Genomic DNA, 22,679 nt, shown 5'->3' on the forward strand with positions numbered 1-22,679 from the left:
AACAACTTCGAATGGAGTACCCGTGCATTCATGGTACATAGGTACGACATTTAATAGACGACAGTATCCTTCCTCTTTGTGCCCGGCTTCCATCTTTTCCGGACCAGAAACTGTGAACTGAAAGAAATTTATCAAACTATCGTAAGATAATGCCGAATTAATTTTTTTCAACGTCTCTTAGAAGCAAGAAGTTTGAATCTAACAGCTCAAGAAGTCGGAGAGAAAATTTAGGCTACAACCTCCATCGTAAAATGAGTTTTTTACCCCTTTAAAATATGACCGTCCATCCATGCATGCGTCATCATTCTATCATCAGTGCGTGCGTCTCACCTCGTGACCTGGCTTCGAAATGTAACATGTACAATGATGTATAGGTCTTCGCCCTAGGCATGGCCATTTTCATTATCTAGCCACTCCCACGAATTTCTGATTCAGGACTCCTCTTCTGCATGTCATGGATTCGAAACAGTGGGAATTAGCGGATAGTACCTTCCTATGGTAATGGTACAGTGAGTTACTCGCTCTCCTGTGGACAATGAATAAGGCCTAGGCCTACACTACAGTACATCTAGGCCTACAGTACATCTAGGCCTACATGTTTGCGGTCTAATTGTATCGCCACTTCTGGCAGTGTTATAACGTCATGTCTTGACTATAATTCCCATTTTAAAGTGGCGATCTTTGCACGCAATCTTCTCACAGTCGCATGTGGCGATACAATATCGCGCGACATTTCCTGACCGTCCTTGCCTTTTGTGCTGCCTCCATTGCTTGCATTGCATACTATCGTATGAATGATTAAAACAGTATGGTATTTGAAATTCACTTTATATCTTTTCAGCGAAAGAGACTCGAGTATGTCAGGACGTGATTTCCGTGGAGGTAGAGGCGGTGGGAGAGGCCGCGGTGGTGGATTTGGAGGTGGCCGAGGCGGCAGCAGTGGATTTGGAGGATCACGTGGTGGTGGAGGTGGTTTTGGCGGCCGTGACCGGGGTGGTGGTGGATTTGATGGCGGCCGAAAATCATTCAAAGGAAGCCAGCCTGGTGAAAGACTACGTCCTCCAAAGTGGGATTTAGAGAAATTAGAAAAAATTGAGAAGAATTTCTACCATGAACATCCAGCTGTCTCCAATCGATCTCCAGTAAGTATTCATTTATCTCTAAATAGATGAGTAGAGCTGTGCTGCCCCATATCAGCTCTAACTGCGGAATGAAGTGTTATAAGTCTTCTCGCACTTGTTCAAGTTCTACATACAGTAGTTGTACTTGTAATGGATGACCAACTACCTTTTTCAGGCTGAAGTTGAAGCATTCCGTGCAGCCAAAAGCATCACACTTCGTGGAAACAGCTGCCCCAATCCAATCATCACATTTGGCGAGGCCAACTTCCCTGGTAGGTATATGACCTCTGCCTGAACAAATGCAACATACGGTCAACACGTTTGAAATTAGACAATTGGCTTTGTCATGCAAGATTCTTTCTGATTCTACCCAGTGACTTCTGCCTATCAATGATTTTGTCCAAAATCATTGATAGACCTGTGTGCTTTTGCAATAGTCATGAGGTCATGCAATCAACATACCTCATAAACAGCTGCTAAGATGTGGATGGTTCTGAAGAAGATATGAAGTCTTTTATTGAAAACTGAACGTCAAGTGGTGTGGTACATGTAGATACTGATTTTAATATTTTGTTTTGTTTTGTTTCTCTCTAGATTATGTCAACGATGTGATCAAACAACAAGACTGGAAGGAACCAACAGCTATTCAAGCACAGGGCTGGCCTCTTGCTTTATGTGGCCGCGATGTTGTCGGTGTTGCACAGACTGGATCTGGAAAGACACTATCGGTGCGTTTTCAAATAAACGGGCTAGATGGTTTAGAAGAGCCGATTTCGGTTTTATATCTGTTGGAGAATATAATAAACTTGACTTTCGTGCTCCTATCCATCAATTTGAAGTGATGTCTCTTCACTTCTGTATGAGAATGATAAGATAATGAGAAACCAATTTTTTTTTGTGACTGGAACAAACTGGTAATGTTTTGTTAGGCATAATCTTCTTTTAGTTGACCTCGAAATGTGGACAAAAGTTATCGATGTTGATTGAAATATCGATGTGAATTGGTATCTAATTTAAGCCTCTTACCTTTGTGTCGTCAGTTTTGATTTCCGTTCAGCTAAGCTGGTGCAAGGGCCATCTTCAGTGCATAGGCATAATGCAGCTTGCTTCTCATTGTTATATCCTTGCTGGTTTTCTCAATGTGTGACCTAGCCAGCCACGTTTTCTCCTTTTAATTGTCATACTCTTTGGTTCCAGTTCATACTTCCTGCAATCGTGCACATCAATCATCAGCCTTACCTGAGACCTAATGATGGACCAATCGTAAGTTTAGAAAAAAACTGACTAACTAGCCTTCTCTCTGCTTCAATAAATTCAATTAAAGACTGGGGATTTCAAAACCCTAGAAAAGGTAGTGTTCGTGTCATGAGGGAATTCCCAAAAAATAAATTTTTTGTGCTTTTATTCAATTGTAGGCCTTGGTATTGGTTCCGACTAGGGAACTGGCACAGCAAGTCCAGCAAGTGGCTACAGAATTTGGATCAACATCAAGAATCAAGAATGTTTGTGTCTATGGTGGAGCGCCAAAGGGACCACAAATCAGATCTCTTGAAAGAGGTATGAAAGTTTCTCTAATGGGGGCGTAATATGCTCATGTATGCCCTTAATCAAGGTACTTTAGAGCCGTGGGGCCAGTTAGAAAGCCGTTGATGACATAATAACCGCCCCAGTCTGACCTTTGGTGACTGACTGGTAAATTCTGAGGCTATTGGCTTGATTAATTGTATTCTCTATGATGATGAGAGAAGATGCAAGAAGAACAAGACAAAGGTTCATAAATGTTGGCCTCTGCATATTGTTAATTGAACGTGTCTAGTGTGACCAGCCTGACCAATAGGAAATGATTTTACTGAAGAATGCCAAATGTAAAAGTATGTGGCAAGTTGTCTGTGATATCTGGCAAGTCGTGATGATGTTATAATGACTAGAAATGGTAGCTTCAAAATTGATTTGTTTTTGTTCTCTCCAGGAGCTGAAATCTGTATTGCCACACCTGGTCGCCTGATCGACTTCCTTGAGCGAGGAAACACAAATCTCAAACGTTGTACATATCTGGTCTTGGATGAAGCTGATAGGATGTTGGACATGGGTTTCGAGCCCCAGATCCGAAAAATTCTTGAACAAATAAGAGTGAGTGGGGCATTTTGATTGTCTCGATGTATATTTACTAATAGTCGGCTTGGAAAAAAGGAATGGAGTGTAGGAATGCAGACACCATTGATGTACTTGTACTTGAATACTCTGATGTTCTGCCCGTAATTTTGAAATGAACTAACGACATATTGCGAAGTCCAAGGATGTCGGATATAGTTAACAGTTTGTCCATTCAATGACAATTGTTTCAAAAGTCTGCAAGTGTCTCCATTAGAGAGTTCGAGAACAATATTTTTGAAGTCCCAATGTGTGTTTTCGAATACATTTAGCTTCCCTTGTATTTTATCCTGGAATGAGAGCTCAATTGACCTGGTCCTGGTTCTTTTATTTTTAGCCTGACAGACAGACACTCATGTGGAGTGCCACTTGGCCCAAAGAGGTGCGAAGGCTTGCTGAAGACTTCCTGAAAGAGTATCTCCAAGTCAATATCGGAGCACTCCAACTTCACGCCAATCATAACATTCTTCAAATCATTGACGTCTGTGAGGAGTACGAGAAAGAGAGAAAGTAAGCCTATACGTTGGTTTCCTTAGTAGAGAGTACACGTTTTACTAGGGCTTTGTCCGTAACATTAGCAACAACATGATGTTTATGTGGAAATGTTGCATTTGAATTTGATCAATTGGGAGGAAACTGAGACCGAGTCCGTTTGACTTTTTGGCATGCAGGGAGCGTTTCAGGATATGCCATTAGGGGTAATTTCCTTCAGTATGACATGATGTAACAATCTTGTGATTTTAGCTAGGGAAAGGATACTACAGTCGAGTTTGGTATCAATATTTCGAATGTAAATCTTATTCCTGTGCTTTTTAGGCTGAAGGCTCTTCTTGAGGACATCATGGCAGAGGCTGAAAAGAAGACACTGATCTTTACGGAGACCAAGAGGAAGGCGGATGATCTATCACGAAGACTCAAAAGAGAAGGGTAAGTATCCTTGTGTGGTGGAATGTTTCTGATAACCATTGCCATTGTCTCCTGTATTTCCATTGAGTTTTGGCTTTGTTTGGTGAGAGACAAAGGAGAATGAGACTACTTGTAAAAAATTCTTCGTATATTTTTGTATGTGCATGATACCTAGAAAAGATCACACAAGTTATAATGTCTGTAAAATGACGAGTTATCTTTTGTTCCGAGATGCTCAAAGCGCACCATTTGAACTTTATTTTTCATTTTCAGCTGGCCCGTTTCCTGTATCCATGGTGACAAAACACAGCCTGAGAGGGACTGGGTTCTTCAAGGTAAATGAAATGTACCATCTGGGGGGGGGGGGGGGGGGGGGGTTAGGGTTAAGAAAAGTGGAATTCAATTCTTAGGATGCCTTGGTCTCTGTTTTATGTTTGCTTGACATTCTGATGCACTTTAACTAAGAAATACAAGGAACTGCTTTCATAGTTACATGTAGGTGTTTTCCGCATGCACAGTGTAGCTTGTTGAGATGTTGGCTTCAAGTGTAATCTGTACTGTCTTAGTTGAGATCTGGTGAGACTATAAGAAAAGGAAGAGTGGGACTGATCAGTTATTTCATGTAGTTTCACCGATGATTCACTCGATGCACTGCAGTGGCGCAAACAGCAGTGCACCTTTAGTTCTAAGAGCTATCTGAACTTACTGAGTACCGTATTTTCCGGATTATCCCCCGCACTGCCCTATGACCCGCACCCCCTTTGACCATTACCTAAAGCCACGCAAGACCCGCACCTGATTATGACCCGCACTGCTCCAAGACCCGCATTCTCCAAAAATAGTAAGCCATTCATTGATGTTGACATCCTAGAACCGCCATGTTTTTTTTAATTGTTAACCAAAGTGGATCAATTCCAGCATGGCCGTAACTATTTTCCCTAGCGGAGACATCACAAACTATGCGATCATGGCGGAAATATTGGTTGAAAACAATGCGAAAACGATGGACATAAATCCTTATCAAGTTACCAGTTTGGTCCCCTTTTTTTTCTTTGGGGTTGGGGCTTATCCCTCTCAGAATCCACGCAAGACCCGCACCTTTGTATTACCCGCACCCCCACTTTTTGGGCCTGTTTGAGGGCAAAAAGCCGCGGGTCATACGCCGGAAAATACGGTACTTGCTTAAAGAATACTTATCGCCTCGCAGTAATGAGTTTATTCATGAATACTGTTATGAAGTCTGAAGTTTTTCAGTGACGTGTTTCCATCTTATGAATCATAAGTAATTGTTTTCCATTTTTTTGATGAAATTTTTTTCCAGAACATTTCCCTTTTACAGAGGAGTTCTAGATATTCTCAACCAGTTGCTTTCATCACTTTTTTGCTTTGTGCACTTCAGCTAAAATGCTTCTAGATGCAGTCTATTTTCTTGGGTCTACTTACTTTATTATCACACTAAAATTATGCCTGGCCTACGAATGGTGACCATACATCTGTGTGCGCTGTGCCAAAGTTTCAGTGTTAGAGCTTTATTGTCCACCCCAGTTAAAATATGAATTTGAAACTGCTTGAACTAAATAGTTGTCTACAAATGTATGCCAGTGTTTTCTTAGTCAGTGTTATTCAGTCTGGCAGCTGTTTCCTAAGATTTAATCTGAGGGATTTGGGTCCATTCACACAGTGAGGCAGTGCGATAATTTGAAATCGATACCGCTGAATATTGTGTTTGAAATCAGTGGTTTTCCGTGGCTTGACATAGTAATGAGTCTGCTCATTTAGCTACCCCTTGCTTTACGCTTGCTGGTTTTGCTTCCAGCTGTTGTACTCGCTCCAAGTCCAATATCGATTATGAAAATCTTCTTCTTCCTGCTGTGTCTGTTGAGCATGATGCGCTTGCCGATTTCTTTCTTTATTTTACTTTGTTAAACATTGCTTTGCTTAAAAGTGCTGCTCGACCTTCAAAGGCTTGGTGAATATTTTAAGTTGGAAGTGTTATTGTTGGGGACAAAAAACACGCATTATATATCAAGGCCAATTTTAAAAGATAATTGCGCTTGGTTGATTTCATACTGTTGCCTTCTTTCCTGTAATACAACTTGTGTTGCCTTGGGCACGTAAGTTAAAGCACTGGGAAATTAACTGAAACTGATCCAAAACTAGCTTGGTCGTTGAAGGTCTATTTTTGCCTCATTTATTAACTGCGTATCCAATGTGCTGTTCCTTCTCTTTACAGAGTTCAAAACGTCGAAGACTTGTATACTGGTGGCTACTGATGTTGCATCGCGTGGATTAGGTTCGTGCCCATGCTAGGGGAAAGAGTATACCTACTAGCTTTGTTTTACCTCTCTTATTTCAGATTTCCGGGTTGGAAGATCGTTCATCCTGGTGGCCACTGATGTTGCATCACGTGGACTAGGTGTGTGACAACCCTATGTAGCTGCAGCTCCCCGTGTTGACGCGTCTTGTAGCGTGTGCACAGGAGGGACAAGCCCAAGATTCGTGCTGGCGCAGCCATGCCTTCTGTTGTTGGTAAAACAACACTGGGCCAGCTGCTGTGGTACTGGTCATGTTATCTGTTGGATAGAGATGTTTGCATATTGTGTCCCAAGTTTATAGTAAACCACCATACATTTGGCAGGCCTTAGTGAGAAATCCCATGAGACGGCAGCAATATATAAGCAAGCAGCCTCAAGTCACAAAAACCAACACCAGTTTGTTTCAGTCTTCATTACATAAGATGTTTGATTCACTGCTGGGATGCAATTCTTTCTAACTGGTAGTTTTTTTACGCACTCAAAAAAGGCACGGGTTGTGGGTTTCTGATAAGCCATGATTTGGATAAAAAGTGAGTCAATCTTCTTGGTAATTTTAGTATAAAAACTTCAATTTACTTCACAGTGCACAATTTAACTTGGCATCCGATTTTCTCTTTCAGAAAGTGTTAATGATGATACCACATGATATAATCATTAATTCTTATTGGTAGTATTTTGACAGAGTTGTTGCGGAGGCAGGAAGACGCCGGCATGACACCTTGGTAAGCAGGTTGGGGGAGGCCTGTTCAACGTTCATTATCTCGAGCTGCAAATATTGGTTAAAATTGGGGGTACAGTCAATTACGATCATAGAGCAAACAAATTATTCCAATTTCGTTTCCACAGAGGAGGTTTCTAATGTAGTCATTGAACGTTCTTAGAGCTGGTCCATTGCTTCTAAAAAAGCTAGTCGATGTTAAGGGATGTCTGTGCATATAAGTCAAGTGGCTAAATTGTCACATATCGCTAGCTCCTGTCGCCAAATTTAGGCAATTATTGAACTTGCATGTTCCTCATAAAAGTTCACAATCTGAGATAGATAATTCGAGGCAAGTATTTATCGGGGTATTTTTTTATGGAGGTCATCTAATAACCTGTAATTCATTTTGCCCGACTGGCAACAAGTCGTGTAATCCTCTTAGGTTGCACAATAGCTGTAGTCTGGAAGTCTTGAGACTTCCAAGATTTTCCCCATACAACATGAATGTGTTCTGCCATGTGAGGCATGAGCCAGTTCGCCTTAAACGGCATACCTCTTTAAAGTTGAGCAAAAACTCTTACTTTCCCTATACACTCCAATAATATGGAAGTACTGTGCCCTTGAAATTCAAGTGAAATTGGACAGTTTTGAGTTGGTTGGTGGTGTGGTTTAGCCTCAATCTGACAATGAAAGGTCAGCACTTTTTGGTGAAGCCAAGATTCTCGGCAATATTTCCTAGAATGGAGATCATTTCACCTGAAGCAATCGTCAGATGTTCGCCTCGGTGTCCTATCTGAACTACCTCAGTATGAAATCTTGGGAAGTCTCGAAACTTCCAGGCTGTTATTTCTTAGATCTTTTTTCTTTGACCTGTTGCCGGCACTAGGTTTCTACAGTGCTGCTAGATGGTTGACCCATCAGTGATGTTATCTGTTGCATTGTGTGAGGCATGTTCCATCAAGTTTGACCTTTTCCTTGGGATTCTATTAAGAATTCAACTTCATCAAACCATCAGCTGCTTCAACGAATTGATTCACAATTTCCTTTTGACTAATGATGCATCTGGCCTCTGGAGTTACACATGTATGTTGAAGGATATCAGGACGAACTAGCATAGACAATAATAGGAGAGAGCATGAAACTTTATTATAACTTAAATGGCCTTTCAATATGTTGTCAAGCAAGGAGTTCTGAAATGTCTGCTTGATAGTCCCGGCCTCTGTGGTTATTTGCATTTACGTACTAGGATACAATTATACAGACATTTAATTGGATGCATGTTCATCCCAAGCCAATGACTAGGATCAGCTCATACATAAATTAGCCTGGTCATGTTTTCTGTGACTAGTATCAAATGTTGCAGACCAGGCGTATAATGGCTAACCTTCCTCTGTTTGCTCTTTGTGATAAGACCAGTGCTTGTTCGTACGAGTTCTCGTTGGCATGCGAGACCAAGACGCGTAGCATTGGATTATAGTGCAGCCTTGAGCGAGTAGGTGATGATGAATGAACAATGTGCCAATACCCTCCCTCGAAGATGCGGACTGAAGTCATGTCGGAGACTCTGCCCTGTGTTGTTACCATGGAACTTTGCTTAGCGGAATGACTGCCACGATTGGCGGATTTATCACAAAAGTAAAAATAGCCCGAATTATTTGGATTTATAACGTTGTGTTGGGAACCTGAAAAGCAGTCCTGACTACGTGCTAAGTTGCAAAGTTCACTTTTTCTGATGCATCCTCCTGCACGGAATGGATTTTGTTTTTGGGGTGGTGCCTCAATGTGGCAATGTCTCTATCCTTGAGCTGGGAGCTTTGCATAAAGGCTTCTGATGGTTGCCGAGGATATTGTCTCGCTACAGGCTCTTTCAACAGAATATTTCAGATTGTTTTTTTTTAGACTGGAGAATGCATTGGGCGAGGTCCTAAGGTGGTAATGAACTTCTCTGTCATGTACTCTTGTTTCAGCAAACCTAGCATGTTTCTAATTTATGGATGCAGTATTAACAAGTTGTTCATATCTAAAAACTATGAAAAAAGATGTGTTGGTAAATTCTAAATGTTGCTGTCAACAATGGTTGCAGAAACAACTGCATATCATTCAACAGTAATAGACAGGCTCAGTTCAACTTGATGAGTTGCACACTGTTGTCTCTTGAGGGATATGCACAGTAAGTACTCAACGTCTGCTTGTTTATCATGTGTGTGCTTGTTCTAACCCATTCCCTTCTAGGAGGTCTTGGTCATTGATTTTCGGCTAATTCTATTCATTTCTCTTTTTCTTTTACTTCATTTTGTGCCTGTCACAAAATGTTGTATCGAACAGATGTGGAAGATATCAAGTTCGTTGTGAACTACGACTACCCTGCAAGCTCTGAAGATTATGTTCATCGTATTGGTCGAACAGCTCGAAGCAATAACACCGGCACAGCATACACATTCTTCACACCTGAAAATTCAAGACAGGCAACTGATCTGGTTTCTGTTCTGAAGGAAGCCCATCAACAGATCAACCCAAAGCTAGAAGAATTGGCGAGAAGTGGAGGATATGGCAAAGGTAGTTGATTATTTCAGATTCATCACTTCCATGAATATATTATAGAATGGCTTATAGCAACTGTCAAGTCTTGACATATCCTGGCATCTTTTGTGATTTATTGCAACATACTGTGGGCTGTCGGGAGTTGGCGCTGTGCAAACGTTGGTGCCTGTCACCTCTGGAGGTCCTGTTCGATTCCTGGTAGGCCCTGGAACTCGTGTGACAGCCAGGGCCACTTGTCAAATGTATATGTTTTCTCTGGGTCTCCTACTACTTTTCATTACAATGGCCCTATTCGTGCTACATGTAAGCAAGCTCGGTTCTTTTTTGAAAAGGTACTGTGCATCGGTGTCGCAATGCAGTCTTCTGTGGACCAGCTGACTACGGTACATGTAGTTTCTAGCTTCACCTTGCCTTTGTACTTCTTTCAGGCGGGAAATGTTCATATATTTGATGCCGGTGCCTTGCATCCTGCCTCTGTTATCAAAACCGTTTGTTTTTCAGGACGCAGCCGATATGGAGGAGGACGCGGCGGAGGGGGTCGCGGCGGTGGACGTGGATTTGGTGGAAGTAGTTACGGTGGCGACAGAGATGGCGGTAGGGAAAGACGAGATTCTGGCTTCAGGGGGGGTAGAACTAATGATGGACCAAGCAGTAGTCGGGGCAGTATGGGAGGACGAGGTGGTGGCTTTGGTGGTATGAATCAGAGCCGAGGTGGTGGACAAACCCGGGGCGGTGGACAGCCTCCTCGGGGTGGTGGGCAATCGCGGGGTGGTGGTTTTGGTGCAAAAGGACCCGGAGCTACAGGTGGATTCGGAGAGGAACCCCGGAAGCCGCAGAGAAGTAGTCGGTTTGGACCGCCGACAAACAACCAGCCATCATCGGCAGGTGGTAACCCCACGCAGAATGGTGGTGTTCCCAGCCTCATGAGTTTCAAAGCCAACGGTCCTTCAGCACCATCACCCTCGGCCCCACAAGGACAGGGTAATGGTGGATATGGCGGGGCTCAAGGCCAACAGTATGGCCAGCAGCAAAACTGGAATCAACAACAGAACTGGCCGATATCTGGTGGGGCAGCTCCAGCCAAACCTGCTTCAAATCAAAAGGAAGTGAAGCCCAAGGACACTTCTGCCAATGCCGCCAACCCCGCTGCTCAGCCCCCTGCTGACCAATACCAGAACATGCAGACCATGGCATACTGGTACAGTCAATGGATGCAGCAAAATCAGGGTCAGCAGCAGGGGCAGTTTGGTGCCCAGCCTCCACCACCACCACCACCTAACCAAGTCCAAGCAAACCCTGCCACTAGTGCTGCTGCCACTGCTGCATATTATCAGCAGTATCAACAGTATCAAAACGCAGCAGTTCCAAAGTAACATTCACATCTTTGGGCTGACAGTTTACTTAGTTAATAGTCCGATGGATGTTGTTAGCCGTTACTTTCCGTTTCCTATGAATGAGCCAGAGCTATTTAGTGTGGTGTCATTCATTGATTGATGGATAGGTTCAGGTCTTCGTCATCTGAGCCAGTGACATTGTCGGATGTTGTGGCTTTCTAGTTCATGTACCGAGAACTGTCGTTGGACTGAAATAGGGCAAGAGGAAATGGCCCCAAACGAGGATTATTTTTATTCCAAATCCAAGACAGTTTGTGTTATTCCAAGACAGTTTGCTGATGACGTGGTGTTCAGGTTTTTAGCACTTTCATATTTTACTAGGACTACTACACAGTTTTAATTTTTTTCACATTTTATCTAAGCTGTAATGATAGGTCTAAACATCTGTAACTTTTGTTGTGGACTTCAGTTCAATACCGAAAAAATTATGAATCTGTGCCTACAAATAGAGAGGACTTTATTAAAAGCTTCTTGGCTCTTCACTGTAGTAAGTAGCTAAAATTGATAATTCGGGATAGGCCAGCTTCATTGCTTCTATATGTAGAACATATTGTGTTGGGGGTACAGAGTGTTTGATATCGAATCTAAGCTGGTCCGTGGGTAATCATGTTCAATGTCGCCAGGTGCATTCATTTGTTGTACTGGGTCGGTCATTTGATTTAGAATCAATCGGCTGTTGTTATTTGACTTTTGGAGGTCTGTAATAAATCTGTAAGATGGAAATTCTATTTCATTTAGGTGCTTGTGTAATCTTAAGAAGCTCATTAATAGCTTATGATGAAATTAGCCCCATATAATTTATTTCTCATGTTTGTATAATCACCGTGGAGAAAAAGCACCTATTTCCTGTGGGCATTCATCGGTTTAAGATCGTATTTACCATTTTTGATGTGTAATAGTGATATGACTAAATATAACATTGCTTGGAAATTCCGACTCGAACCAAGGAATGCCCTCTTAACAAATTTGGTGCTGATTCTCCAGGGTGATCATGATCAAATCCAGTCAAATCTCCAGGCAGGTAGGTAGCTTTCATACCCTCAGCAGCTGCCTTTGTCTCTGTACCTGTGTACCCGACTACTGCCTGGTCCATTATTTCCCATTGGTCTCCACTTGGAGAGGGTAACTGCCCTCTTAATTTTTTTTGATATGGAGGTCATTGTAATCCTGTTTGCATGTTGCACCCCTTATGATGCACAACATTCCCATCATGGCTGGTGTTGCTGGATGTCTGGCTGAATACTTTCAACATACGATTGAAGATGCAGAATAAGCTGTATTGTCAATCGGACATACCAAGTTGAGAAGATCACTTGGAATAAGTCGACCACTCTATGTGGCTTGTGCCTGTTGTGAAGTTGTTTTATGGTGAAACTTGTTGGTAGTTGTCAGCCAGCCCAAGCCATGCCATGCCCTTGTGTCAGCGTCGTGACCCAAGGCAGCTCAAGTGCTACCCTAGAGGCATTTCTCAGATTGGTAGCCGTTGCCAATGACTGGTGGGCAAGTGAATACCCGACTTGCCAGTACTTTAAAATATATTTCTGCTCAGACATGTTACCTGTCCCAATTCGCTCTTCCAACAGACTTCGGTGGCTAAACATGCAGTGATTTGTTTTCAGCTGCCACCTGGTTATAACACACTACTCCAGGAAAAGGCTGGTGAAAGTCCTCCATGTTGTGGTGGACAGAATGCCACTTGCCTGCCAATCTATTTGTGTGTTATACGGGCCACCCCTGGTATTTTCTGTTGGAAGAGATTTTCTACGACTCCGAATGATTGCTAATTCGCCCAAGTACCTTGTGCCCGTGAGTCTTGCAAAGTGGAATGGAGATACGTTTTCAGACTGAGCAAAGGGCACAATTACTTTCTCACTCAAAAATGCTTCAAGCACAGGTTTCAGTGGCTTTTGTTCCCTGATCCGGTGGTTTCCTTAATGGCTACTCCTTGGGGGATGTTCAATACTTGAAATTTTTCTCTTGTTTTCAACGCAGAAGTCTTTCCTAATAACTGATGCAACAGTGCATCTTTAAATGCCGACCCGATTTTTTTTGGAATTATTTTGGCGATGTGCTGAAATTGCAGCTTTGAGCTTTCCCAATCGAGTAGCCATTGGATAACTGTAAAAAATGTGATTCTCCAATCAGTCCTTGAGACTTCACTTTCACAATAGGCTATCGCCGGTCAACAACGTTCCCTCACCTTACATGTGCATGCATGTTCCTTCTCAAAATGCTTTGAGTAAATCGGACTGGGGTTTTCAATTGTCAATGACCCTGTTGTCTACCATTTGGTTACAGGGTGGAAAAGCAAGAAGTTCAGCAGCAGCTATGGTGGTGGCGCCCGCAGTAATGGCTACAGCAACGGTGGTTCGTCGGGCTATCAACAGAATGGTACAGCTACAAGCAGTGGAGGTGGAGGAAGTTGGGGCAGCTACTAGGAAATGAAAATGCGGACGAGAAATTCTGATTTGATACGAAGCCTACTTGACATACTTGAGTACTCTTTTTAAGAACATTGAAGTTTACTACTTCAGTAGCTGGATAGAAGACGATAAACTGTGATTTAAAGTGTAGCAATGCATTTAGAGATGCCCCTCGGAAATATGTTGTTCTTGTGTTAATTCCATTGTGTGAGGTCTGTTATTTATGGATGTGTACAATGGATACCCTGATCGAATTGATTCACCTTGCTCAAGTTAATGGAAATCGGTTTCCGATGTGTTACTTGGATGATTAAACTTGTTTTTGTCTTTCCTTGTGCACATGGGCAAGGGGTAAATCTCTTTTCCTGAACTCTCCACTCCATTCATTTATATTATCCATGTCAACATTTTGGATTTATCCATTCATCTTTTACATATGTGTACACACGGACTGCAAGACCTCAAAATTTTGGTGGTTCACTGCCTCAATTTTCCCATTACACGTACTAGCACGAACTGTATCACAAGCTATGATGTAATTTGTGTTGATTGCATACGTGGTGTTCTGCTATCTGATGTCATTAATATGTGGTGGCTTTTTATTGTGCTGATTGTGAAGCAATATCCTTTTCTTTTGAACAAGTTTGGAAGCCTGGGAACAAAAACTGACTGGTCTTCCTTTTATAGTGTAATAAAATAAAAAAAGGGCTTCAAATTTTATCAATGCGGTATTCTCAGTGAATTTTATTGTACAAGACTTAATAATATTACTGAAGCTAACATTTAAGCAGGGTTGATGTGAGAAAAGAAGACATTCTGTCTGGTTAAAATCTTTCCTTATAAAGGGTGTCCTGTAGAGAATGCTTCATCAAGTTCTCGTAATTGTAGAATGCTGCATAAAAGTTGTTGTAATTGCTGCAGTCTTGTGATTGGCGTTGCGGCATAATTAGGGTAACTGCAATAGCGTCCTCCTGTCTGCTCATTTGTGCTTCTACAGCCAGCTTATTTAAGTCGTAATTTTAACAGTTCAGTAATAAACAGTTCACATTGTATAAATCTTGTGTTCAGTTGATCATTGAGAACCACATTGCAACAGATTCCAGTAACACTCCTTGATCGCAGGTCTTCCAGGTTCTGATTTGAGGTGTCGTTACTTGGGCGAATTGTCGTCTTGATTCAATTACTTTCCTGTACGGCGGTGAGCCCGCTGCAATGATGGTACTATTTTCCATTTCCCCAGTCACGTGCATTGTGTTTTTGAAATCGGCAGAAATGGGCGTGGATGATTTAATTACATTGTGTTGTTGAAATTGGCAGAATTGGGCGTGTATGATTGAATCGCCATTTCCCAAGAACTTGCATTGAAACGGGGCCTTGTGACTAAAAATTCTCACTTGCCTGACACAGCAGGAACTGAAAGGTACATGTACATGTGTGCCTACTTTGGTTTGAACTGGTCAGTGCGTCCCATTCTTCCCTCCTTCAAAGTCCTGACCAAAATGCCTCCGATTGTTGGTACTCGGGGCAATGGAGAGATGGACACCGATACTATTGCCAAGTTTGCGTCTCCCATTTTTCTTCACTCGCTTTGCTGATTGTTGATTGTGTGGGGTTCAAGCGAGCCTGATTTGTCAGATATTGAGTCCTCGGTATTGGAAACTGAGTTTACTATAGAAGTGAATACGTTATTGGAAACGGAGTTTACAATAGGAGGAGCTCCCTTTGGCGTCGTGTCTTCGGAGACTGCCACGGCCGATGAGGAATTGGTTCGCAAGTTTTATCATGAAAAAGGTCAAGGCCACGAAGGCCAAGGTCTAACACAATTGTCGAGAAATTTCTTCACAAATCTCCCGAAATCTGGTCTAGTTCATCACTGATTAACGTCTGTGTTTGTGTATTATGTAAGTAAATATGTCTAGGAACACGACTGTAATAAAGTTGTTAGTTGTTTCACTCTACCCGATGGCAGAACCATACAAACATGCTAATCATCCAACAACATGATGAATTGAATGACGAACAATATCATGATATCAATCGATACTGATATAGCTATGGTGATGATGTCCAAGAAGAAGACCAACGAGTCCAAGGTCAAGGCCAAGGCATCACATCAATCATCATCATGTGACCAGGGATAATCAACATTTCAGGGCCTACATAGGCCTAGGCCTACTACGTTAATTCATTTACTATGAGTATGATGGCTAAACTTTAGAATCCCCGATCGGAAATGAAGTAGTTTGATCGCATTCAACTATAAATCCATTGAACAGTGGTGCTTGGTTAGTCAACCGATGACCTTTTTTTGGGGTGTGATCGGGGATTCTAAACTCGTTCCGAGTATGATTAATAAGATTATGAATACTTGAAGGGGTACGCCGTTCGTAATTACTTGTGGTCCAGTTAATAAATGGAAATCCATGAATACACAATCCCGTAGTCCAGTTATTGTGAATACGAATTTGTTTAAACTCTGTATTTATAGTATTTGTAGGCCTATATCAGTCTACTCAACGACAATGTTGAAATTGATATTTAGTACGTATCTCTGCAATTGGACATTTGCAAGCAAGTAATTTGTTTTGTAAGGCAGTGAAAGAGTTAAAGGATTTCTCTCCTTTCAGTTGCTCGTGACGCCTCGGCTAGAAAAAAAGGATAAGATGTCTGACGGTGAACCTGCACAAGCACCTCACCCTTCTCCTCTTCATAATGTGGCTGATCCGAATCCTAATCATCATCCCCCTCATGGACCTGTGTCGCCAATCTCGCCAACTGTATTGAAGTCCTTCCTTATCCCCAGTCCAGTAACTACTCGAAGAACAAGAACACAGTCACAGTGAGTAAATACAGTACAATAATAATGTGATGGAGACCCCTTTTGGTTATCCAAGGCAATCCTTTCTATTATGTAATGAACTCCATTAAACTTTTTAAAGATTAAGTTCATAATACAAAATTTTTTATTGCCTTTTGGTTGAATTGGTTTTATAAAGTTCACACATTCTTTTCGTCTTTACAACAATTTTTAAGCAACATGATGATTTCAAGTTTACGGGTACATCATAGTTGACCCAACATTTGGAAATCTAAATAAATTTCTTCATATGTACATTATTCCAGATCTCAAAGGGCAGCCGAAGGACCTCACTACAAAGGCCATGTGGTGGACTTTTGTCGGAATAAAGGCCATGGTTTTGTCACTCCTGATGATCCAAAAGAGCGACTGATTCAAGAAAAATTATTTGTCCACGTGTCCGAGTAAGTAAAACTAAAAGTGTACTAACAATGTGTAAAATGAACGTGATTCAATGTTTCTTCAAAATGATTTGTAAGCTTTGAAACAAATATGGCGGCTCTTGATGCCAAATTATGATGAAGCCTCAATATTTGAAAAAGACAAAGTTTGGATGGTGAAATTGATAATCCCCTCCGCAGAAAAAAAAGTCAGCTTTAACCTCTTTTGGAATGCTCCCAACTAATTTGCCTGTAACCTGTTAGCATGTTTTTTAAAAATGATAGTGACCCTTATAGTCAAATTCTGAAATCTACAATTCCTCATGCAATTATTTTTGTCTTCCAGTATTGATGGGGATTTCATACCAGAAGCAGGAGATCTTATAGAATACAAGAAATGTCTCATACCTCCGAAAAATGACAAGTATCAGGCTGTACATTTGCGAATCCTATCAAGCAGTGCTCACCAGCGTTGGGATTCGCCCTCCAAATAAGAAACAGTTGTGTGAGGGGCTATGACTCAACTTGACTTGTGCAAAATTTTGAAAGTTCTGTGAACTTTATGACATGAATTATTGATGACGTAAGATTTAGCATTTTACGAGGTTTCGTTATGAAATGCCATTGATTGTTCTACCTCTGTCTGTTGAAACTACATTTAAGGGCAGAGATTCTGTTAAACCATAGATATTTCACATAAACCATACAGAGACCTAGAGCCACTGATACACCTGACCTTTTTTGGTATAGTGTCGTGATTTGACACCAATTCACCCAAGACATAAAATTGTAAATTGCCTGTAGTTCACCTTTTAAAATTGTCTTGAGGTCACCTCATTTTGATGAAAATTATCACTAGTTAAATAACTTTCTATAAAAAGTATTGACAGGTATTCAACACTTCTAATTGTTCTAAAGAAAGGTTAAAAAAATAGTTACTCAGATTCTATTTTTGACCCCAAATTAGTGGTGCCCCCCTACCTGAGTTGAGGTGTAACAAGATTTACATTGACCAGTGCATTAACTATTATTTCATATGATAGACATATTATTTTCTGTGGTCAAGAAGTCTTGACATAAAGCGTGCTGTCTGAGAAATATTTGTTAAAGAAAGAGTGATTTGTGCCATGATTGCAGAGCTGCCGAAATTGTTTTAGAATTTCCTATTTCTGTTTACCTGATTTTCCTTGTACTGTATATTTTTTAAACTTGGAGGAGTAAGTTTGCGTCGTTTTGGAGTACTGAAGAAAGAGTTGGCCTGATGTGGCCGGTAAAGTATAGTATCTCCCTTGTAGAACTTTTACTGTGTGTTCAAGAAGAGGCCTTGCGAGAAGTTCCCTACAGATTCTCTTTGATGTTGCTGTCTTCACCACACTAAGTGTCATCCAAAAATACCTTTTGTGCAGTCAGCACGTTTATTAAGAAAAACACGTTTTCCACAATGGCTGCATAGAATGTTAATCTTTAGAGTGAAATTGATGTTGTTGACTGTTGATTTGTGCAGTACCTGTTCTGTTATCAAAGTTAATATGGGCTTCCATCATAATGGAACGTGTGTTTAGGAACAGGGAGGATTTAACTTCTTGGTTTAAACCTCATGACAACGTGTTGAAAAAGTATATTATCCAAGAACAGATCATGAGTGTGTTCGTTTATATTTTGTTAAAACAATCTTGAAGTTCAATTCAGTATTCAGCCTCGGGGTAGTGGCGAAATTTCAAATGTTTATCAAAACAATAGTGACGAGTAAATGGAGTGTCTGCATGAAATACTAATGATAATTACCTTATTTCTCTTAATTTTATTTGAAATCATCCTTGCCTCCCCCTACTCCATGGTCATACATGTATATACGGGCAATAACTTAAACTGATGTTACCGAGGTTTCGCATCATTCACGACTTCCACTTGACTTCAACTTTGTGAATTATAGTTCATCATCATCATATCATTACCTGCTTCGTAACCCTATTGGATTTTTGCCAGAGGTATGGAGTCCACCTATGTGTGATCTTTTACTTGCCCCAGCACAGACACTCAGGTACAAGGGACCACGGCTTTAAGTCTCATCCGACAGACTCGAATATTTCATATGTCAAATGACATCTTGGATTCAACTGAATTCACCAACTTTTTTTGTTGAACCAATTTCTCCAGCGCAAAAATGTTTTTAATTCCGGATCAGACTTGCGCATGAGGCAGAAAAAATGAAGCGTATTCCATATTTGGACAACGACTTCATTATACAGTGGAACCTCTGTTGGCGGACACCTCTCTATTAAGGACAACCTCTCTATTAAGGACACTAGTTTTGGTCCCCAAATTGGTTATTTCCATTCAATTTGACCTCTCTAATCAGGACACCTCTCTATTAAGGACAGAACTTGTCAGTCGCGAGGGTGTCCTTAATAGAGAGGTTCTACTGTATATGTCGCACCCACAGGTACAATTTGGAATTTCAAAAAGATTTGTGCAGAGCCAGGAGGTATGACATTATGAAAATGTTCCCAATTAAGTTAAATTGAACCTATTACTAGATAGCTGTAATCAAACATTGAAGTTGAAGTCGGAGTGAGGGTCAGATGAGGGCCACCTCTCTATCAATTGCATTTCTCCTACATGTCTATTATAATGGTTTTGTGTTTTGTAAGTGTTGGAGGTAGTAGCGTTCGTGTAGTAAATAAATTGGTGTTTATTATAGCTTTAACCCTTTAGATCCTGGAACATTTTTATGTGTCGCCCTGTATTTCCCTGGAACATTTCAGCAATTTTCACCCAAAAAGACCACCGTGTGTGTACAAGCAAGCTACAAAATTTTAAAACTTCATCAATAGATCCCTAACCGGGTGAAAACCGGCCTTAGTTTCATTGCTTAAGTAAAGATGGCGATGGTGTCGCTTGAGATTAGATACGTACTGATGGGGGGGGCTAGCGGCCGGTTAGAGATATGCAGACGAAAATCAGAGGCCGGGTATCGGCTGGTTAGGATCTAAAGGGTTAAAGATGTTGTTGAATTTCATTAGAAAATATCTTAACGCAGTAACATCCCATCATTCTGAAATGCCCATTGGTCTGATCCATTAGGCAGGGTTCCCACAGAAAAAGTCATGAAATTTGAACTTATGAAAGACCCATAACATTTTGGAAAATTTCAGCAGTAAAGTCATAAAAAAGTCATGAATTTGATTTGTGGGCTAATTCGACTATCATTGTATATCAAAGTTGAAGGGGCATCCTGAACCTCAGGGACTTTCATTTGGTTTATAATTAACATTTGTTGGCAAGCGGATGAGCATTCAACTGACACTGGTATGCGAGGATGTTTTAAAAACTTGAGACTATTGGCATGGTCGTAGGGCAGCACAAGTGTGTTGGATAGAATATGACAAATATGGTACATAATGATACGTTTTAGAATTCCTTTGGCCTATCACTAGTAGATATGTAGCAAATGCAAATGCGGGCTCTTTGGGATGGTTTTATTGTCGAGAAAAAAATACACGATTTCTGCCTGCATTCATTCTTTGATGGAGGACTACTTAATGTACCGAGTTGCTCTCTCATTTATTGGAGTGTAGAAGTTGACTATAATAAGATTTACAAGCAAACATTTCAAATACTGGTAATGTTTTAGCTTTGTGGAGTGTTCTTGGCGTGCCAATCTATGTATTGTTAATTCCAATTCATTTGTTTATTCTTTCCCCGTTTCTTTTTAAAAACTTTTTTTGTCGTCGTCACCTTTCACAACAGATTGTAACGCTACCTTCTGGCTGTGGAGTTCACCGTAACCTAGTTTGTAGCATTGATTTTGACAACCCTTTAGAAGTAGAGGACTGACGGCAACTGGATAAAAGTTTACTGTAAACTCCTAATTTAGATGTACTTAATTCAATTTTGATTGCCTTGCACAACCCCTTGGTTCATGCTATGCAAGTTTCAACGTGTATCTTATACCCTCCCCTCTCAAGCCTTGAGAAGTATCACCACCTGTTCTGATATGTCACTAAACATTTTGAAACTTTGGTTGTGCGTACATGTTGATGTATGTTACATGTGTGCATTTGTTTCCAAGTGTTACTCATACTGTCTTGACTAATTTTTGGGACAGATTGGTGATGAGGTGATGCTGTTTTACTCTTTGTTGATGGGAGAGTTTACGTGTATAAGATAGACATTGATATTTACATTGGAAGTATTTTAATCCTACTGTGCAGTAGGCCTACTTTGTTTAAGATATATTTGGTATTTTTGTAACTTCTTGCAGTTAACACAGTAATGTGTTTATATAGTAGCATGTAGACTAGCATACCTAGCTTCCCCACTGGTCTTTGAGGGAATAAACATACTACAATATTACAGAATGAGACATGTCTATCCATTTTTCAAACATCGAAAATATACACAATGTGGTGCAAGTTTGCAACTCTGGCCTACACCTCCAACGATTCCCCAGAAGATGGTTTGGACCGAAAAGACAAATATATTGATGGTTTTGAATGTCTGATCTCTCACCATGCATGTTGACGGGTAACAGGCCGTTATAATCAGGCTGGGTGTGACTGTCTCATTTCCCTTGCCGTGTTGACAGGACAGCGGGGCAGGCAGCAGGACTAATCGGCCTGGGTGTGACTCTCTCATCTCTCTCACTGTGTTGACAGGACAGCGGGGCAGGCAGCAGGATTAAACGGGCTGGATGTGACTCCCTCATCTCTCTCACTGTGTTGACAGGACAGCGGGGCAGGCAGCAGGATTAAACGGGCTGGGTGTGACTGTCTCATCTCTCTCACTGTGTTGACAGGACAGCGGGACAGGCAGCAGGACTAATCGGCCTGGGTGTGACTCCCTCATCTCTCTCACTGTGTTGACAGGTCGGCGGGGCAGGTAGCAGGACAAAATCGGGCTGGGTGTGATACTCTCATTTCTCGTACCGTGTTGACGGGATAGCGGGGCAGGCAGCAGGACATAATCGGGCTGGTTGTGACTGTCTTATCTCTAACCACGATGGCGGGGATGCCAGCAGGATGGCGGAGCAGGTAGTAGGACTTCATGGTTAGGTGTGACTATCTCTTCTCTAACCGTATTGACATGTTGACGGGTAACAGGCCGTTATAATCAGGCTGGGTGTGACTGTCTCATTTCCCTTGCCGTGTTGACAGGACAGCGGGGCAGGCAGCAGGACTAATCGGGCTGGGTGTGACTCTCTCATCTCTCTCACTGTGTTGACAGGACAGCGGGGCAGGCAGCAGGACTAATCGGGCTGGGTGTGACTCTCTCATCTCTCTCACTGTGTTGACAGGACAGCGGGGCAGGCAGCAGGATTAAACGGGCTGGGTGTGACTCTCTCATCTCTCTCACTGTGTTGACAGGACAGCGGGGCAGGCAGCAGGACTAATCGGGCTGGGTGTGACTCTCTCATCTCTCTCACTGTGTTGACAGGACAGCAGGGCAGGCAGCAGGATTAAACGGGCTGGGTGTGACTCTCTCATCTCTCTCACTGTGTTGACAGGACAGCGGGGCAGGCAGCAGGACTAATCGGCCTGGGTGTGACTCTCATCTCTCTCACTGTGTTGACAGGACAGCGGGGCAGCCAGCAGGACAAAATCGGGCTGGGTGTGATACTCTCATTTCTCGTACCGTGTTGACGGGATAGCGGAGCAGGCAGTAGGACATAATCGGGCTGGTTGTGACTCCCTCATCTCCCTCACTGTGTTGACAGGACAGCGGGGCAGGCAGCAGGATTAAACGGGCTGGGTGTAACTGTCCCATCTCTCTCACTGTGTTGACAGGACAGCGGGACAGGCAGCAGGACTAATCGGGCTGGGTGTGACTCTCTCATCTCTCTCACTGTGTTGACAGGACAGCGGGACAGGCAGCAGGACTAATCGGGCTGG

General features: G+C 42.0%; 2 protein-coding genes and 1 non-coding gene across 5 annotated transcripts; all 3 read left to right on the forward strand.

The window, feature by feature from the left end:
- Positions 1 to 70: 70 nt before the first annotated feature.
- Positions 71 to 14,607, forward strand: LOC135489471 (uncharacterized). 3 transcript variants are annotated; one of them, XM_064774860.1, is made up of 14 exons: positions 71 to 141; positions 842 to 1,142; positions 1,297 to 1,393; positions 1,716 to 1,849; positions 2,319 to 2,384; positions 2,537 to 2,678; positions 3,091 to 3,251; positions 3,610 to 3,782; positions 4,089 to 4,199; positions 4,452 to 4,513; positions 6,535 to 6,594; positions 9,519 to 9,749; positions 10,236 to 10,328; positions 13,427 to 14,607. In XM_064774860.1, the coding sequence occupies exons 2-14, from the start codon at positions 858 to 860 to the stop codon at positions 13,564 to 13,566; spliced, it is 1,755 nt and encodes a 584-aa protein (XP_064630930.1). In that variant the 5' UTR covers positions 71 to 141; positions 842 to 857; the 3' UTR covers positions 13,567 to 14,607. The 3 variants fall into 3 exon arrangements, with proteins under 3 accessions (XP_064630930.1, XP_064630921.1, XP_064630913.1); XM_064774851.1 differs by lacking the exons at positions 6,535 to 6,594; positions 13,427 to 14,607 and adding an exon at positions 6,412 to 6,471 and having other exon boundaries at positions 10,236 to 11,851; XM_064774843.1 differs by lacking the exon at positions 13,427 to 14,607 and having other exon boundaries at positions 10,236 to 11,851.
- On the forward strand, positions 2,761 to 2,830 carry LOC135499103 (small nucleolar RNA SNORD31). The gene has a single exon (XR_010449232.1). It is a non-coding gene; the product is annotated as a small nucleolar RNA SNORD31 (small nucleolar RNA).
- Positions 14,608 to 15,328: 721 nt separating the features above from the next.
- LOC135489487 (cold shock domain-containing protein CG9705-like) lies at positions 15,329 to 21,149 on the forward strand. Its single transcript, XM_064774869.1, has 4 exons — positions 15,329 to 15,452; positions 16,179 to 16,390; positions 16,675 to 16,812; positions 17,135 to 21,149. Exons 2-4 carry the CDS (start codon positions 16,215 to 16,217, stop codon positions 17,280 to 17,282), a joined length of 462 nt encoding a protein of 153 aa, XP_064630939.1. The 5' UTR covers positions 15,329 to 15,452; positions 16,179 to 16,214; the 3' UTR covers positions 17,283 to 21,149.
- The last annotated feature ends 1,530 nt before the right edge of the window (positions 21,150 to 22,679 follow it).

This window comes from Lineus longissimus, chromosome 1 (genome assembly GCF_910592395.1).
Source record: "Lineus longissimus chromosome 1, tnLinLong1.2, whole genome shotgun sequence".
In the NCBI taxonomy this organism is placed as follows: domain Eukaryota; kingdom Metazoa; phylum Nemertea; class Pilidiophora; order Heteronemertea; family Lineidae; genus Lineus; species Lineus longissimus.

Bases quoted from the DNA above. Each gene is read 5' to 3' on its own strand.
- LOC135489471 (XM_064774851.1), top strand. From the start codon at position 858: ATGTCAGGACGTGATTTCCGTGGAGGTAGAGGCGGTGGGAGAGGCCGC. The intron at 4,200-4,451 runs GTAAGTATCCTT...TTTCATTTTCAG, and splicing joins CGAAGACTCAAAAGAGAAGG to CTGGCCCGTTTCCTGTATCC. The intron at 4,514-6,411 runs GTAAATGAAATG...TTCTCTTTACAG, and splicing joins GAGGGACTGGGTTCTTCAAG to AGTTCAAAACGTCGAAGACT.
- LOC135489487 (XM_064774869.1), top strand. From the start codon at position 16,215: ATGTCTGACGGTGAACCTGCACAAGCACCTCACCCTTCTCCTCTTCAT. The intron at 16,391-16,674 runs GTGAGTAAATAC...ACATTATTCCAG, and splicing joins AGAACAAGAACACAGTCACA to ATCTCAAAGGGCAGCCGAAG. The intron at 16,813-17,134 runs GTAAGTAAAACT...TTTGTCTTCCAG, and splicing joins TTATTTGTCCACGTGTCCGA to TATTGATGGGGATTTCATAC.